We start from the raw sequence: 18,851 nt of genomic DNA on the forward strand, positions 1-18,851 counted from the left end.
TAGCCTAGCACCTTTTGAGAGCAGAATCAGCTCCGCAGAGGTGAAACTGGGTTGTAAAATTTCCTCTGTTGTTTCTCCTTTGTGCTAATGTTCTTTGAATTTTAAAAGATGTTTTGTGAAAAGCAGGGTTTTTTCCCCAAAAGAAATAACAACAGTTTGTGTTGCTCTGTAAGACATATTTTGTTTTGTTCTTGTTCTAATTTATAACTTATTAACAGTTCTGCTGGGAAAGTGTTAAAAGCGACATCTCTTTCATATTTTTAAATATTGTATTCTGATGGTGCTGTAAAAAAATAATAATTTGGCAACATGACTGGATTTATGAGCTGAACACCTCTATTTCCGAAAAGCAAAAGGATGCTGTCTTATTATTGTGAATTTCTGTTGAAGGACAACACTGTAGTTCAATCTGTTTTGATCAGTTCCTTATTTTAACTGCAGACTTGTTAAGTCAACAAAGATGTTGCTTGTGTTTTGATTCAGTTTGGTGTTGAGCTTTCTTATATTTCAAAGTGTTTATCTCTCATTGTGAACCACTACAATCCCTGGCTCTATATTGAAAGAAACCTTAATACTGCAACTTTCAGAACTGCAACCAACCTCACTTCAGCAAATGAAGATTTTCTATCTGCTGTTCTTCTATGTTGGGAGAAACTTCCGCTCCTGTGAAATCCATATTGGGATTTCTTCTACTTAGCATAGGAACTCCCGATAACAACAAAAAAGTGAAAGTGCTGCATCTTGATCCATCATGCAGATTTCCCAAAAAGTTTGATCAATGAATCATTGAGGACCTTCAGAGTATTACCTGAAGCCCCAAACTGCTTACAGTTGCCAGCATTCAAATTGCGCAGAGCTATGAACTGTGGGTGGCACTGTGGGTTAAACCACAGAGCCTAGGGCTTGCTGTTCAGAAGGTTGGCAGTTCGAATCCCCGCGATGGGGTGAGCTCCTGTTGCTCGGTCCCTGCTCCTGCCAACCTAGCAGTTCGAAAACACGTCAAAGTGCAAGTAGCTAAATAGGTACCGCTCCGGCGGGAAGGTAAACGGCGCTTCCGTGTGCTGCTCTGGTTCGCCAGAAGCGGCTTAGTCATGCTGGACACATGACCCGGAAGCTGTATGCCGGCTCTCTCAGCCAGTAAAGCAAGATGAGCGCCGCAACCCCAGAGTCGGCCACGACTGGACCTAATGGTCAGGGGTCCCTTTACCTTTTTTATGAACTGAGGAGGGCAATGGATTTCTGGTTTTCTTTTTGTGTAGCGGGGGGCGGAATCTATCCATTGGTTCTAGTCTAGTACTGCCTATGAGACAATGGCTCTCAAACAACTCTGCTGCTTGAGGTAACTGAAGGGATTCACCCAACCTGCCCCACCAGCAGAAGCCCTATAGATTAATTTCTCCTTGCCCAACAGGGCCTTCCTCCCTCCTTCCATGTCCGCCCTGGAAATTGGCAGGGTGTGTGTGTGTGTCAAAACAACTCCCAGAACAGTGTGTAGGGGAGGGGAAGGGGGTATCATTCTGTCTAGCAAGCTGAAATGCACAGATGCAATGATTGGAAGATCGGATTCCACTCAGCCTTTGTAATCGGCTGAGCAAAATTGCATCATTCCGAAATGTATTCAAATTCATTCACAAGGGAGGTGAATAGATTCGTAATTGCCAGCACCATATCAGTAATTTATCTATTCCTGTTTCTTCAGGAGTGTCCATACAACATAAAGGAAGGAGGGTGGTTGACATTTGGATGTCTACCGTACTTTGATGAATTGCAGAAACGTGCCTGGCTGAGATGGAGCAATTCAGATATGACATGTTCCTCGCTGATTGATTAAGGGTGTTGCTGCATCTTTTATAAATTAATTAATCGGTTGCCACATGCTACGTAGCAGCACTGCGTCACATTTCCAGAATTTAAAAGGTTCTCTTTGGAACGAGCAGACCACATTTCAAGAATGGGATTGAATTTCCTTAATAGAGACATACTGATTTAACTACGCTTGTTGTGATGTTTAAATGGGCAATTAACCAGCTTCTAAGTAACACAGTAGTTACCCGAAGGCAGCAGCCTTTATGGGCTGCAGATCCATTTCCGGCCCTGTCAATCTAGGATTGTCCACCAAAGCTGAGAGTGTATGTGTGGAGGAGCCATGTCGCAGAGGAATGCTGCAAGACCATCTTCCTGAAAAGCTGGATGTTTGGCAACCAAATGGTTTGGCATGTTATTTCTTAAAGGGACCCAGTCTCTGCACAGAGCCTAAATTTTATTGATGTTCAGCTCCAGCTCTGTGCCCCATCTGGCTGCGCTCATTCCGTTCCAGGAGGGGGCTGTGGATTTCAAGGAGGAAGATAGAAAATGCGGAAGTTTTTTTCTGCCCCGAACTACAGCAGGGTTTTATGAATAACTGCCACCTCTGGTGGAGGAGACCCACTGGCTTTCCCGTCGCAGGACCCTGACACCACAGAGCAATCTCTTCCAAGCACATCTGGATGGCGACTGCCCAACTCAGACAGCATTTTAGGCATCCGATTTCCATACATGTCCAGAATTTTCCGGACATATGGCAAGCCTACTCCATTACAGATTTGTGTTTGCATAACACCAGTACAGAGAGAGAAAGTACCAGGTGTCTGGCGTTTCCCCTTAGATAGCAGCAGGTTCTTGTGTTGATATATTCCACAGATACCTTCATTGTACAGTTTTTGATGCCTACTTCAGGCAAACCTGCCCAGACATGTGATTTTATTATGTACCTCCTGTTTTTTCCTGTTGATTTTTGTCCATATGCTTACTGTTTTAAAGTTGGTTTTCATTGCTATTTTTAAAACAGATTTACCATTTTGTGTAAACCTCATAGAGATTTATTTATTTTTGATTAACCGGTATATAAGCTAAGGGTTAGGATACATAAGTGGGACTGCAACAAAATGCTGCAGCATGGAGCATGGGCCTTGTTCCAGGATGCTGGTAACCCTAATCTTGTTTTTCTCCCCATCTGCAATTATCAGGCAGTGTTTTGTACCCACTGAGCCTATTTGGTCCTCATTGGGATGTTTGGGGAGGAACTTCCCTTTATGGCTCTTAATTTTGGGTCGTTCTGCGAACCTTGGGGTTTCCCTAATCCTGCTAATGCCTTCCTCTTGAGTGCAAAGCCCGCTTACCCCCTTTTAGCGGCATGGTGGCTATGCGGGACAGCCAGCGCCTCCCCTCCTGCCAACGATGCAGGGCTGGGTGTCAGGGTCTGATCCTTGCCGGAGCGCGAGCTTCAGCTTGAAATCCTGCTCTGCGTCAGCCTGTCGAATTGTCCAATGGCAGGCTGGCGTGGAGAGCTGGGCTTGAGGGAACAATCAGGCTTCCCTCAGGTTAGCCCGGAAATAAATGCTTACCCAATGCCTACGCCAAACCACTTCATCTGTAGCCAATAAAGTTGTGGCCTGATTCAATCCCATTCAACTGTGTTGGTCTCCTTTATTGGTAGCTCACCTGAGCCTGGGCCTGCAACAGTACTGCTTTGAGTACATAAGGATAACGACTTTGCTATTAGCATACAGAGTAAGGTTGATAGGAGCACCAGGGCTGTGTCTTGGCTGCCACAGGAAGTGTTCTTAGTTGCAAACTCAACAGGAAGTGTTCTTGGGTGTACACGGACTTCAAAAACCACATGTGCAGTTCTTGGGTCAGCATACGATGTTGGGGGCTTTGGACTGGTTCAAGCTCTTGGTAACCCCGGAGACTGAAGTGAGATGTTGTAGGCTTTTGCCCCTCATAGACGTGTAACCCTTACTGCAGCTCAGTTCACTCAAGGCCACAGGATTTAATGGGTCTCACTGAGAACCAAGCCTGTGCCTATCTTGGATTCCATTTGCTGGTCACGTAAGAGTCCGATGACAAATTTGGAATCGGAATGCTATTATGACTCGTAAAATGCACAACACGATGATAGGAGCTGGTGCAGCACAGGGCCTAAGATCAGAGAGCCCCTGGCTTGATTCTCACCTCAGCCCTGGCCTTAAGCAATCTACTTTCTATCACCCTCAGCACCTGCCCACCTACTGACATCTGTAAAATGGGGGATAATTATACTGACTTACAGGGTTGTTGCAAGGACTGCAATAATACAGGGCATGTGAACTTCTTTGATCATTTAAAACACTACACAGTGGTTAAGTAATGCCCTCATTATTATTAATAGTATCTGTGTGAGAGAGTACGTGCATAGAGGGCTTTCATTTGAGGCTGGAGTTGGGGTGTGTGCCTCTCAAAAGAGCAGAGTTCAAAGGAATGAATGGCACCAGCTTAACTTGTATTAAGTTGAATCCCATCGCCTCACTTTGTCATCGGTAAATATAATGCCTGCCACCCTGCATTCTATTAAGTGCACTTCCTTCCGTTGAAGTAAATGGTCTCGAACTCATATTATTGGATTGGTGTCGTGACTTGTACTAATAACACCGTCTTGCCCTTCAGAGTTAGTGGGACGCGGGTGGCGCTGTGGTCTAAACCACTGAGCCTAGGGCTTGCTGATCGGAAGGTCGGTGGTTCAAATCCCCATGACGGGGTAAGCTCCCATTGCTCAGTCCCTGCTCCTGCAAACCTAGCAGTTCAAAAACATGTCAAAGTGCAAGTAGATAAATAGGTACCACTCTGGCAGGAAGGTAAATGGTGTTTCCACGCACTGCTCTGGTTTGCCAGAAGAGGCTTAGTCATGCTGGCCACATGACCCAGAAGCTGTACGCCGGCTCCCTCAGCCAATAAAGCGAGATGAGCGCCGCAACCCCAGAGTCCATCACGACTGGACCTAACGGTCAGGGGTCCCTTTACCCTTCAATATTTACATACAGCACCATGGCAAGACCATCCCCAGATGCAGTCAGGGGTGGGGAACCACTGGTGTTCCAGTTGTTATAGAATATGGAATTGTAGAGTTGGAAGGGACCGCAGGGGTCACCTAATCCAATCCCCTGCAATGTAGGAATCTTTCATCCAAAGCAGGGCTCGAACTCATGACCATGAAATTAAGAGTCTCATGCTCTACCAACTGAGCTATCCACCTTTCCTGACATTGGTCATGCTTGGCTTGGGCTGGTGGGAGTTGGACATCCACCAGCACTTGCAGGACCACAGGCTAGTCACCTCTGAAGTAAACTCCCTAAGTAGAAGGGACTGGTCCAAAGATACTGGGGGCCAGGCTAGACTGTAGTACCTCTAGGACTAGAGACATGGGTGATGCTGTGGTGTAACCACTGAGCCTCTTGGGCTTGCCAATCAGAAGGTCCCAGCTCCTGCCAACCTAGCAGTTCAAAAGCACATCAGTGTGAGTAAATAGGTACTGCTGTGGCGGGAAGGTAAACGGCATTTCCGCACGCTCTGGTTTCCATCATGGTGTTCTGTTGTGCCAGAAGCGGTTTAGTCATGCTGGCCACACGACCCAGAAAGCTGTCTGTGGACAAATGCCAGCTCTCTCGGCCTTTCACTGGACTTAACCGTCCAGATGACCTTTACCTTTTACCAAACTAGACCACAGCTGGAACTTCAGTACAGGCCCAGATGTCCCACTGCTTCCCTCCAAATGTGCACTACAACTCCCATAATCCCTGACAATTGACCATGCTGGTGTAGCTGAAGGGAGTTGCAGTCCACAACATCTAGAAGTGTCCCAGCACTTTCCCTGGGTACTCCATGTCTTCTCTCATTTGTCCCTCCCTACTTTTTGACTTTTTGGGACACGGGTGGCACTGTGGGTTAAATCACAGAGCCTAGGGCTTGCCGATCAGAAGGTCGGCGGTTTGAATCCCCGTGACAGGGTGAGCTCCCGTTGCCAACCTAACAGTTCGAAAGCACGTCAAAGTGCAAGTAGATAAATAGGTACCACTCCGGCGGGAAGGTAAACGGCCTTTCCGTGCGCTGCTCTGGTGCACCAGAAGCGGCTTAGTCATGCTGGCCACATGACCTGGAAGCTGTACGACGGCTCCCTTAGCCAATAAAGCGAGATGAGCGCCGCAACCCCAGAGTCGGTCACGACTGGACCTAATGGTCAGGGTCCCTTTACCTTTACTACTTTTTGACTGAGGATCCCTCAAACCTTTGAGCTGACATTAAATGCTTGCAGCTCAGATGAATTGGGCACTACCAATTCAGTGCATCAGCTCAACCCCCGTTGGTTGTTGTTTTCACCTTTACAACACACGTAATGAAATACACGGGTCCAAAGTGGGGTATAATAATATAAGTTTTTATATTTTGACACCAACAAGGTTTCATGTTGCGTTCAATAAACAGATTCAAACTGTTTTGTCGTTGCTCTTTATTCACCCATAATACAGATACATATCGAAACCTTACAACCCATGAAGGCATAATAATTAAAGAAAAAGGAAATCTACAACTCCCTCAAGTGTTAGCAAGCAGCTTTCTGCATGGAAGACAGGATGGGACAAAGAATAAAAAAATGCTGAAGTCCAAATTACTTAGTCAACTTTTGGCTAACATAAAGGTAAGTAACACCAGGTGATGTGAAGAAATCCATCTCAAGGTATAGTATAGGCAAGCGTAGAGTCCCACTATACTTTTTTACGGGCGAAAGCCAAGGCTGTTTTCAAACTTTTCCCACCAGTACAGTATGTCAAATTTCCCCGCACATTGGAAATGTCCAAGGCTGCAAAGCAGCCATCAAGTTTTTCATAAAGCTTGACTTGTAGCAAAATCAGGAGAAACTTGCCTCCTTGAAGGACCACAACAATGGCTGCTGAGGTAGTAACATCAGGGCAGCACCAGATTTAGGGTGGTGCATCTGGTTCCCCCCCCCCAGGGTGCCAAGCCAAGAGGGCACAAAATAATAATAATAATAATAATAATAATAATAATAATAATAATAATAATAATGATGATGTTTTAAAACCAATTCTTATAAGGGCAAATGCATGGGTAAACTGAACCAGAAGGAATTATTGTGAAATAATAAATATGGGGGGGGGGAGCAAATTTGGTCCTCTCTTAGGGTACCACATTGCCAAAGTCTGCCCCTGATCACGGTAAGCATTCTTCAATTCCTCCTTTCCCTATGCGTGCAATCTGCTTGCTCAGAAATCAAAGCACTATCAGGAGAAGAAAGCCAAAGATTGAGGATTATTAAAGATCTACATAACTCTATAAAGGTAGCTCAAGCATGTCTTAGGATTATATAAATAGACATAGTTATTTTCCTACTCACACATGTCCCAGGCTTTGTGTACCAGAGGAGCAAAATACAGCGGTAGGGGACTCAACATGTTACTTGACTATCAATTAGTCAATACTGACATTGATACTTCTATGGCCAAACTAAACAATATATGTCGGATGCAGCTTTTTTGCCGCGTTTATGGGCTAAATTTATATGGCAAATGCAAACTTTGCTAAGTTGGGGGAAAGAGGTCCACACTTTGGGTTAGTGCAGCTTTGTGTCGTGTGGCACCATTGGAAGTCAAGGGATCTGGCATGTAAGCTTGCACTTGCCTTGTTAATATAAAGAAAAAGGAATATCTTAATAGTTACTGCTTTGAAGTATCTACCGGCAGGCTTCCCACCTGTGAAATAAGCCCAGATTGTCCAATTCATATGGGAGGCCTGAAAATTCCTTGAACTCTAGGGGGCTGCTTTGAAAATTTTTGTTTTGTTTTGATTTGATTTTCAAAAGAAGCAAAAAAGGAAATCATGGTGGTGTCAGCATTCAATTTCCTTTAGGCCACCTTGAAAATGTCGATCGCGTGTACACACACAAAGCTATGGAAAGTGTGGAGTAAATTAAGCAAGCTGATAGGAGATCAATTTTGCCGGTTGTGATGATCTAGGAAGCCGCCGGCTGCTTAGTTCATCCCAATGCAGGACTTAAATCCAACGGAGTAACGGGGTTTACATGCGACGGGGCGTTGCTGGTATGTCCCTGGGCAGTCCTTCTTCCTGCGCAGCGTAGATGCACAAGCCCCAAAGGGTGTATCCTGAGGTGTCAAGATCTGTACATGGAAGACACTTGTGTTAATGGGTTTGCCTCCAGCAGGAGTACCTACTACTCGCTTGAGAGTCTATACACCACATGTTCATAGCAGTTTTCAGCAAAGAAATTGCTTCTACTAATAACAACCATTAGTGGTTGGTGGGGTGGTGTCAGGGACTGGACTGAAGAGGAGCAGGAGTGGTGAAGATCACCTCCCCTTCTCCTGTAGCTTCCAGAGAAGGGGGACACAGTATTGAATTACAGCCGAACTTGGAAGGAGATAGCAGATCAGAGACAGGCGAACAGATGAGTTATGAGGTGTTTGAAGAGGAACGAGGGGAGGCAGAGCAGCCAGCTGGAACGTCTGTGGACAGCATCGATGAACCACCACCACCACCCCTAAAACTTGGCGTTCGTTAAGAGTGCAAGAGCAATTGGACACAGAGGCATTTAATCTCGTGGGTCACCATGGAGTCGGATGCTGTTGCTAAGAGAGGGGAGGAGCCCAGAGTGAGCAACTCCATTTTTGAGGGATGTCTGGATCCGTGAGGACTAAATAAAAGCATAAGCAAAACCTTTCATGTTTCCTTCCTGCTCCTTGAAGCCATCAAGGGAGGGAGAGAATTCCTAAAGCCTGACAGGTGGAGGTGCTCACCTGACCAGCTACTGGTGTTGCTTTTGCTGACTAGGAGGAAGAGGGGGCGGGGGTGGGGAGCTTGGTGTGGTGCAAACACAAGCAGGACCACTGCTGGAGGTACGTTTGTACACCACCTTGCCCCTTCCTCTTCCAGTAAGTCACAGCTATCATGCCATAGCTCAGGGGTAGAGCATCTGCCTTATGTACAGAGGGTCCTAGGTTCAATTCTCAGCATCTCCAGGTAGGATGGGGAATGTTCCCCTTCTGAAAACCCAGGAGAGCAGCTGCCAATCACTGAGGACAATACTAAGCCAGTTGGACCAATGATCTGACTTCTTATAAGGCAACTTTCTAAGTTTCTAAGAATCCTCTGTTGGAGAGCCCCAAGCCCAGCCTTTTCTCTCTTTGTGGAGAGGGAATGTCTTTGTAAATGGCTTCAATCTCCAGGGTGGATACGCTCAAAGACTCTGTTAAATTATCCTTCCTTGCCCCACCTCACTCCCATACAACTCCACAGCAATTTATCCTGAAAAGAAGAAAAACACATTTCCTCACCTCCTTGTCGTTGCACAGTCCCAGTTTTTCTAGATCCGCCACAGAATAGTGGATGTTGGACATGATCACTTCCACTTCCTCAATCTGAAAGCATAAAAACATATGCATATTAGACCACAGGATGACCCTGTGCACAACAACTGCATTCACTCAAGTCTCCTTCCCCTGTTCTTGGCAGTGAGAGCAGAAGTCCGAGGTAACGGAGCCAGGTATGTCATGGCCAGCCTGCCAATACTGTGAGAGGGGCTGAAGTCATTGGTAGACAGAGCCAGATCTTTCTTCCCGACACACCCTTCTCTCTCCTCCTGTCTCACTCACCCTTTTCCTCCCTGCCCAGCAGGCTGCAAGAGGAACAAATTGCTTTTGACGGAAATCTGAACAGATTGATTACACAAACGGGATTTGAATTGAGGTTGTGGGCCACAGGCATTCCTGGTCTTGTAAACAATGCATAACAGCTATGTCTTCCTGTTTAAACTATGCATCTGCATGGGATATGGGTGGCACTGTGGTCTAAACCACTGAGCCTCTTTGGCTTGCCGATCAGAAGTTTGGCAGTTCAAATGCCCATGACAGGATGAGCTCCCATTGCTCTGTCCCAGCTCCTGCCAACCTAGCAATTTGAAAGCATGCCAGTGCAAGTAGATAAATAGGTGCCGCTGCAGCAGGAAAGTAAACGGTGTTTCTGTGCACTCTGGTTTCCATCACGGTGTTCCATTGCACTAGAAGTGGTTTAGTCATGACCTGGAAAGCCATCTGTGGGACAAACGCCGGCTCCCTCGGCCTGAAAGCAAGATGAGCGCCGCAACCCCATAGTCGCCTTTGACTGGACTTAACTGTCCAGGGGTCCTTTACCTTTTACCTTTACTATGCATCATGGCCCTTGGCTACAAGAACAGAGCAAGGCACTGCATGGTCATGTCACATCATGTGTTGGGTTTACAAGTACCAAAAAAAGGTACTGTTTTCACATGGAGAACCATACATTTGTTTTGTCCTTCCCTAACAGCGGGAATATGGAGAGGGGTTATTGCTGAGCGGTAGAAAGCCCTGTGCCTTCCATATAGAAGAAAAACACACACACACACACACACACACACAGTTTACATCCAGGGCAGTTCCAGTCATACTGGATCTGAAGTAGCAGGGCTAGAAAACACATCTCCCTGAAGCCAGAATTCCCAGATTCCATCCTTGGCAACTGTAGGTAAAGCCGAGAGAAAATGCTATCTGAAATCCTAGACGGCTACCCTGCCTTGTAGACAATACTGGCTTGGTGTAAGGCAACTTCCTATGCTTTTAATTTCTTCATCTATCCACCCTCTATTTATAATAGCCCGAGAGAAAGCAAAATATAAGGTTACATGATGATCCGTACATTGCCCCTCAAGTCTGAGTCACGGGCGTCCGAATTGGATTGGATTTGTGTTTTTGATGTAAACCTCGGTTTTGTAAGACTACGGTTATTTGAAGCATATTGCATGTCGTGAGGACAAAGAGATACGACGAGACTGACCTGGGGGATTCTATCCAGGATGTAGGTCTGGATGCAGTTGACCGTCTTCTGGTAAGATGGCGAGTAGTGGCCTGTATCAGGTGGCCCGGCAAAGGCATCGAGGGTACACTCGTGGGCAGTTCTCCTTCAAAGCAACATGTAGCCATTAGAATCAAATCTGTACCCACTCCATAATTCAGCTCATGTGTGAACTTGCAAGGCCAATGTCCTGTCTTCAACTTGCTTAGCTCTGTACCTTGTTAAAGCTCAGGTCATGAATTTTAACAGCGCAGTCAGGAAAAGAAGAGAGAGAGAGTTCCAATGTGGGGCATGTGTCTAGGAATGAAGGGCTTTCCATGTGGTCACATTAAGCCTGGCACAGATGATGCCCAGAGAATGGTCTGGGACTGTGTGATGCTGCGACACCGCTAAAGAGACACATGGGTGCATCTGATCAATTCCTTGGATCAGTGGAGTAAGAGTGAGACAGAAGCAAAATAAATATCCCCCCCCCCAATTAATAATAATAATACCCCATCCATCTGGCTGCACTTACCCAGCCACTGTAGGCGGCTTCAAGCATATACAGAAACATAATAAAACTTCGAACATTAAAAACTTCCCTATACAGTCAAAAGAGAAGATAGACAGGGACTGGAAGGTGTTTAAAGGATACTTGTAAAACCATATTAAAAAATCAGAACTCCTATTAGAATAAACAAGTTCCATTTTAAATACTGAAATACTAAATAAGATAGATAACAATGTGTAATAGAAAAAGAAGCATGAAATTAGGTTAAGGTGTGTGAAAGAAAGTAATGGAAATGGAAAGAAATTGCAATTGAGTAGATTGGAAGTCTAACACGAAGGGTGAGGGGGGGTGGATGGTGATGGGAAAAGGAATTATCTGTGGGATTGATTGTAGGTATGTTTGAACATTTTTAAGGATTGTATAAAATGTATGTTTGTATGCTTGTATATTTGCAATATGTGTGTATTAATGCTGAATTATATTAACAATAAAAACTTTTTTAAAAAAACACTTCCCTATACAGGGCTGCCTTCAGGTGTCTTCTAAAGCTTATATAGTTCCTTATCTCCTTGACATCTGGTGGGAGGGCATCACTACTGAGAAGGCCCTCTACCTGGTTCCCTGTAACTTCACTTCTCACTGTGAGGAAACAGGAGCTTGTTTCCACTGTAAAATGACAATGCACACACCCTTCCCCAATTCGGATATTTCCGATCGAAATATTTCCTTTTTTTCATCCATCACAGGGCTGTAATCATACTCAATATCAGCCATCTCTTCTACTGTGGACAAATTTCATGTGCCGTTAGACAAAAATGGGGTTGGTTTGTTTTTTACAGTACCATATGCAGTCGTAGTCAAGACAGTCTGCGCCTTCTCCATAACACCACTTGATGAGTGTTTCTATTGACAGTACTCGATCTCTTCTTTCTGGAAGTGTGGTGTATTTATCCTTGAAGAAGCCTTGAAATCCAGACTGAGTTGTTTTCATAAGCTTCAGATCCTTAATGCCAGAAAAAACAATCGGACTACCTGCAAGAGAGAGAGAGAGAGAGAGAATGGAAGAGAGAAAAAGTCAGTTCTTTTTACAATGAAATAATTTAAAATGAGAAAATTGATATATGCGGATAAATTAAAAAGCACTTTTTAACAGGGCAATCGAGTGGGGGCTCGGTAGGAATACTGTATTTCTCTTGCCTTCCAGGGCAAGGTAAACAGAAACACAAGAAATCCCACCTCTCTTTCTAACACCCACAAACACTTCAATGGCCTTGACAGCCCCTACTTCTCTTCAACAGAGAATAATAAAAGGTGTTACGTTTCTGAGGATTTCTGTCAAAAGAATGAAATTTCGTGTCTTACCTTCCAGAGTCCGTTCCACTTCACAAAACCGAACCCCTTCTGAGCTATAGAGAAAAGCATGGACATGGGGGACACCATCCTAGAGAATGAAGAATATGGGAAATGGGCAAATAAATGTAGGCGATTTTAAAACAATTGGGGAAGTAATAGAGCTGGTTTTGGGGGGCAGCGGCGAAGTCTTATAAAGGTTAAGGTGATTCTGTGCCCTATGAACCCCACCCACATTTGGTCCCCCCTCCCTCCCTCCTTCTGACAACCCCACTTTTCAGTTGTTCCCCCCTGTGTGCCGGGAGCAACCTAGTCAGATGGGTGGGGTGTATAAGCTCAGTATACCTTTTCTAGGCGTTGCCATGGTACTTCTTGGATGAAGGCATTGCAGTATATCACATGGCAAAACGATGTAAGGAAGTGTTCACAGATGTCAAGGCCAAACTCCTCTATTGTTCTGATCTAGTAAGACAAACAGGGTCGTCAAACACCATCAGTTTCTGCCTTTAGATAAATACCGAGACATGACACTGTATTTTATTTTATTTTATTGCAATACGTTCATGTGATTGCAAACCTCTTGATTAAATGGGTGAAGCAGTCAAGATAGCATTATGAAATGTATAGTTTATAAAATAAATGCCTTTATTGAGCCAATTGCCCATAATACTCTGGAATAAGGAGACCTGTGATTCTTCCAACTGTTAGCAAAAATTAAAGACAAAACAAATCCTTGGGTTAGCTCATGACATTTGGCAGAAGATTCCTGAATTGATGACCTTCATGTTCCCTTCCATCTCTACAATTCTGAGAGTCTATGATTCTGTGAAATAGATCTCTTCTGGCTTGTGCAAGATGCTTCCACTCAGTGGAAGCTTAGTGGAATCTGTTGGACTACAGTTCCCATCATCCCTGACCATGGACCATGCTGGCTGGGGCTGATGGGATTTGGAGCTAACAAATCTGGAGGTCCACAGCATTGCTATCTCTGCTGTACATGAGTATTAGCTATGCCAATCTTCATCGACTGAAAGACTTGTAAGACTGCACACTTCCCACAATTATACTAGCAATCTTGTGTTTCCTCTTTGGAGAAAGCTTTTCTTAAGAATTTTGTTGTTCTTTTCCTTTGGAAAGGTGTTTACATTTACCTTTGCATCCAGATACAAAGTTGTTGTTGCCTGGCACTCCTAGCTCTCTGTAAGAGTTATAATACCAAAAAGGAAAGGAAAGAGAAAGAGATTTGGCCACAGATGGGTCTGTATCACATGATACGATCCATCTGTGGCCAAATCTCTCTCTCTCTCTGTTCCTTGCTCTTTGAATTGTCACAGACTCTCATTATTATTTTTGCCCGAGGACAGATTTTGCAATAGGAATGCAATTCATAAAAATGCAATTCATTAAGACAATATCTAGCCACACAAAGATTAAATAAAAAACGGTTGGAAGAGTGCTTTGCAAAACATACCCCTCGGCATTTGGCCAAAGCTTGGATTGTATTCTTTATGGTGTCTGTGGGGATCACTTGACTGTTGTCAGAATTCAAGAATTCGTTGACGGTGTTCAGCCTTATATGCACAGAGACTTCCAGTTCTTTGATGCAGTGAGTCGTGCCCTCTCGTCTAATGTACAGCAGTCTCACTGCATTCTTCCCATACTCAGAATTCACATATTCCACATCCTTATTCTGTAACGGGAGGAGAAAAGCAATTTTGCACAGAATAAGTCAGGGCTAGAAGACTGAGGATGTCTTGGTTGGTACAAATGTCTTCATGTGTATCCAAACCTGGTTAGAATTATCATTTTGCTTTAACATGCGTAGGATGCGGGTGGCGCTGTGGGTTAAACCACAGAGCCTAGGACTTGTCGATCAGAAGGTCGGGGGTTCAAATCCCCACAACAGGTTGAGCTCCCGTTGTTCGGTCCCTGCTCCTGCCAATCTAGCAGTTCAAAAGCAAGTCAAAAGTGCAAGTAGATAAATAGGTACCACTCTGGCGGGAAGGTAAACGGCGTTTCCGTGCGCTGCTCTGGTTCTCCAGAAGTGGCTTAGTCATGCTGGCCACATGAGCCAGAAGCTGTACACCAGCTCCCTTGGCCAGTAAAGCGAGATGAGCGCCGCAACCCCAGAGTCCATCACGACTGGACCTAATGGTCAGGGGTCCCTTTACCTTTACCTTGCATGCAAAATGCACCAGATCTATAGACATCTATCGCATAGTGTTCTGTATGATATCACCTTGAGTGCACTTTACCTACACATTCAGAATTTACGCTCATCTGTCTCGCACCTTGAGTTAGGCATATGGCACTGCAGGAAAACTACTCAATGCATACAGGTTTCCTGAATATTCTTAGTAGGTCAGCTCCCTGGGAAACAGTGGCTCACAGTGTTTATAGCACCTCACTGAACTTGTTTCTTGGTGAGACAACCTACACCCCCCCAAAAAAAACCACACGAAAGCTACATCCAGATGGAACTGATATAGTAACTTTTACTAAATCAAATGCCCAGGAAGGAGTGGAACATCTATCAGTCATAAGTCATTTTTCCACTGTCCGTCATCACTATTAATGCTTTTCTTTCAGTTGTTAATTGTTTTTCAGCTGCAGTGCTCAAAGAGATAAGCATCAGACACAACAACAACAACACAGTTAATGCATTAATGATCTATGCACAAAGGTAGCTTGCCTCCTAATACATTTTTGCACAATTGGATGTTGCCTGGCCTCCAGGCAGAACCATAGTTTTAAAAAAAACAACCCGCAGCATCAAATGTTGAGGAGTGACATGAAGCATCAACCTCATGCGAAAACGGAGCCCTTTCTTCCTTTTCAACAACTCTTTAAAATGTCAGATCTTGTCTGACAGGAGCATTTCAAAGAGAGATTTTCATTACTCATCGTTTTTGTATCTATTGACAAAGAGAATGCTGGGAAAGTTCAGTGGGGATTTTGGGGGATCTTTTTTTTTTTCTTGATGAGAAATTCCTGAGGGGAATTTATTTTTCCACAAACCTCCATAATATAAAATTTCTCTTGAAGCCTTGAATGAATTTACCTTCACCCAGAGGAAATATTTGATTTAGTTTGTTTGTAGTCCAAGCAAACAGCTAAAGTGTACTGATTAGAGTCTCTAGGATAGGATTAAAAATCAAATGAATGGATCAAATTAAATAACCCAAGAGGTTTAGATGAAAGATATTGCTACTATCTTCTGATTACCAAGAATAAACAATGGACCACTTGGAGGTTCTTTACTGATGTGAATTTAGGCTCGTTTTTAAAACACCTGCTTTATTAGAACTATTTTATTTTTGTCACTTTAAAAGTTGCTTCATCCTCATGAGCACTGGAGTAGTCTTTAGTGAGTGACCTTAGAGGCAAATCAATGGACGACAAGGCCATCAACGCCTACTTGCCATGATAGCTATATTCTGCCTCCACTGTTAGAGGAATTTAGACAGGAGAGGATGGGTGGATGGCATCAGAACTACAACTGGAGACCCCTTGAATAGTTGGTAGCAAAGCTGCCAGGAAATCTTTTGTCAGGGAGATTTCTGGCTGGACCTCCCTTAAGTCTTCTGAAGGGGGCAAACCTCCTCTCCGCCCCTCAGCTAAGGACGATGCACTCTATGGCTACCTGCAAAAGGAAATGAAAGACCAGGCAGGCCACAATTTTTGAGTGGGAAGCAGAAGAAGAGGTAGAGATTTGTGTTTGGGCTCTGTAAACATTGTTGGGAGGCAACGGTAGTTTACACCCTCACAGAACTACAATTCCCAGAACCCTTAAAGTACAGTTCCCAGGATGCTTGAGGGGAATCCATGTATGGGTTGTGACCTTTGCCTCCAGAGATCTCCTTCCAAAAAAAAGCTGGATCTTCCCTCTGCCGAGAGAAACAAGGTGTAATTTGTGCCTATTTATAACCTGAGATATAAAGCGATGCTATTACTAAGATAACCAGCTAGGGAAAAATAAAATAAAAGTCTGATTTATGTTTTACAGATGCCTTCCTTTCCCGTTGTGTATACCCACCAATAAAATCAGAAACCCTGTGCATCATTATTGAACACTTCTGCCCAACTTAATTTAATTACCCATCTTAGTGAAGTTTTACACAATACAGTGGACGCTCGAGTTGCGAACGTGATCCATGCGGGAGGGACGTTCGCAACCCACAGTGTTCTCAACCCGCACGCATGGCTCGCGATTTGGCACTTCTGCACATGCACAAAGTGTGATTTAGTGTTTTAGTGCATGCGCGAGCGCCAAAACCCAGAAGTAACCCGTTCCGCTACTTCCGGGTTTGGTACGGTGCGCAACCTGAAAACGCACGACCTGGAGCACCTGTAACCCGAGGTATGACTGTACAGGGGTACCTCTGGATGTGAACAGGATCCATTCCGGAGCCCTGTTCACATCCTGAGCAGAACGCAACCTGCATCTCCGCGTGCGCGGGTCGCAATTCGCCGCTTCTGCGCATGCGTGTGACATCATTTTGAGCGTCTGCGCATGCGCAAGCGGCAAAACCCAGAAGTAACCCGTTCCATTACTTCCGGGTCAACCTGAAAACGCTCATCCTGAAGCATATTTAACCCGAGGTGTGACTGTATGTGTAAATGTGTGTTTTGTTTACATGAGTAGCTGCACTTGTCAGTGGCACACTCTGAAGAGGTTATACGAGAGCTCCTTTTAGCTTTGTCGTTAAGTCCTATATATGTCAGCTCAGTTTCTTATAAAGTGCTGACGATGCGCATAAAGGTCTCCAGGCAAGAATCATCATCTCTTGTACTACAGGTTTCTCTTTGAAAATTACATTGCGCCTCACCTGCCGGTTTAGCAGCTTCCCAAAGGCGACTTACCTCCCGAGGAGGCTGGACGGGGCTGACACCTCACCTTCAAGTAAGCTGGATTTCTTGGGATGCAGCCTCTCAGGTGACATTAAATGTTACAACTCTCTCCTGTGACAGCAGCCAAATTCTTATGGAGGCTGTAATTCAGGGACGAGGAACCTTTTTCATCCCGGGGGCCACATTTCTTTCTGGGTAAGTTTCCAGGACCACATGCCAATGGCAGGCAAAGTAGGCACAGCGACTAAGGCGAATGTTACTTTTGTACGGTAATCTAATTTCCACACACTTGTCCATCCCTCTCTATCCCCCATCTAAGTCAGCAAGAAACATGATTGGTATATGCCACACTTTCCAGTTCATCTGGGTTCAAGGACATGTTCCAGCAGAACAAAAACAGTCTCGGAGGGTGCAAAGCATGGCCGTTTGAGGGGTGTGATGGAAGGGGGTGTGGCCTGCGGAAGACTCCTGAGGGCCAGTTGCAGGAACCTGGAGGGTCACATTTAGGCTCTGGGTCTGAGGTTCCCCGTTCTTGTTGTAAATCTATGATTGGGCTGTACCACTTAGAACTGAAGGAGGTGGGGTTCATGGAAGTCATCTGGGGAAATTCTACTTGTAGCACCACTCCCTACAGAATGTCAAAGGGCACTCAGCCAACAATGGTCTCTTGCCCGTTTACTATGGGATGCCCTTCCCTCTGCCTTTGCGAAGCTGCAACCATCAATTGCTTCAGACATCTTGTGAAGACATATCCCTGGCCCATGTTTTCTCCAGTCCCCGCTTTATGTGTTTGAATCCCCCTAATTCCTGTTTTAATCCATTTTTATATGTGCCTCTACTTTACTAGCTTTATATTGTGTTTTCATTTTTTTCCCATTTGTTTTTAGTGAAAGATTTTCATGGATACCTACAACATCTCTGCTTTCAGTTCATAGAGCCTTTTCTACAGGTCAGCAACATTCGGTATGATGATATTGTCTTTTTATGTTGTGCACCGCTTACAGATTGTGCAGTTTATAAATGCTTTTATATAAGGAAGGAAGGAAGGAAGAGGAAGGAAGGAAAGCATATCCTGTATTTATAACAACCAACAAAAATGGTGGTTTGATTCCTTGCTAGCCTTCACTAAGCTCAAGATCATATTTGGATTAATTATCCTTTAGCATGACATGCCATATTTACCATCAGGGTGTATGTAAAGTGTGGGTGAAGAGCCTTTTCCACAGTTGGGTCTACCTATAGAACTCACTGGCAATAGAAATCCATTGGGCTGCTTCTCAGCTTTCTTTTCATGCACCTGAGATTCTTCATTCATTCATTCACTTATTTCTCAAAGCTTCTCAGAGCTATTTTCAGAACTAGCACACGATAGCCTTATGCAGAATAGGATCTTCCCATAATAGCAGGTGCAAAACCTGCCGACACATCACCTCCATAATAACTATTAAAATGCACATATAGC

The 18,851-nt window shown here is 44.6% G+C and overlaps 1 protein-coding gene and 1 long non-coding RNA gene across 3 annotated transcripts in view; one reads left to right on the forward strand and one right to left on the reverse strand.

The window, feature by feature from the left end:
- Nucleotides 1-3,620: 3,620 nt before the first annotated feature.
- LOC309372505 lies at nt 3,621-6,459 on the forward strand. 2 transcript variants are annotated; one of them, XR_014169536.1, is made up of 2 exons: nt 3,621-4,159; nt 6,321-6,459. It is a non-coding gene; the product is annotated as an uncharacterized lncRNA (long non-coding RNA). The 2 variants fall into 2 exon arrangements; XR_014169537.1 differs by lacking the exon at nt 3,621-4,159 and adding an exon at nt 4,169-4,337.
- Nucleotides 6,285-18,851, reverse strand: part of LOC309372504 (uricase-like) — a 35,827-nt gene continuing 23,260 nt past the window's right edge. Inside the window, exons 2-8 of the mRNA XM_081916139.1 lie at nt 14,010-14,228; nt 12,884-13,000; nt 12,551-12,629; nt 12,031-12,220; nt 10,678-10,801; nt 9,162-9,245; nt 6,285-7,988 (exon numbers count right to left, since the gene is read on the reverse strand). Of these exons, the coding sequence (XP_081772265.1) occupies nt 7,842-7,988; nt 9,162-9,245; nt 10,678-10,801; nt 12,031-12,220; nt 12,551-12,629; nt 12,884-13,000; nt 14,010-14,228 (960 nt within the window). The 3' untranslated portion in view covers nt 6,285-7,841. The remainder of the gene's footprint in view (nt 7,989-9,161; nt 9,246-10,677; nt 10,802-12,030; nt 12,221-12,550; nt 12,630-12,883; nt 13,001-14,009; nt 14,229-18,851) is intronic.

Source organism: Podarcis melisellensis (assembly GCF_964234715.1).
Source record: "Podarcis melisellensis genome assembly, chromosome: 6".
Classification (NCBI taxonomy): domain Eukaryota; kingdom Metazoa; phylum Chordata; class Lepidosauria; order Squamata; family Lacertidae; genus Podarcis; species Podarcis melisellensis.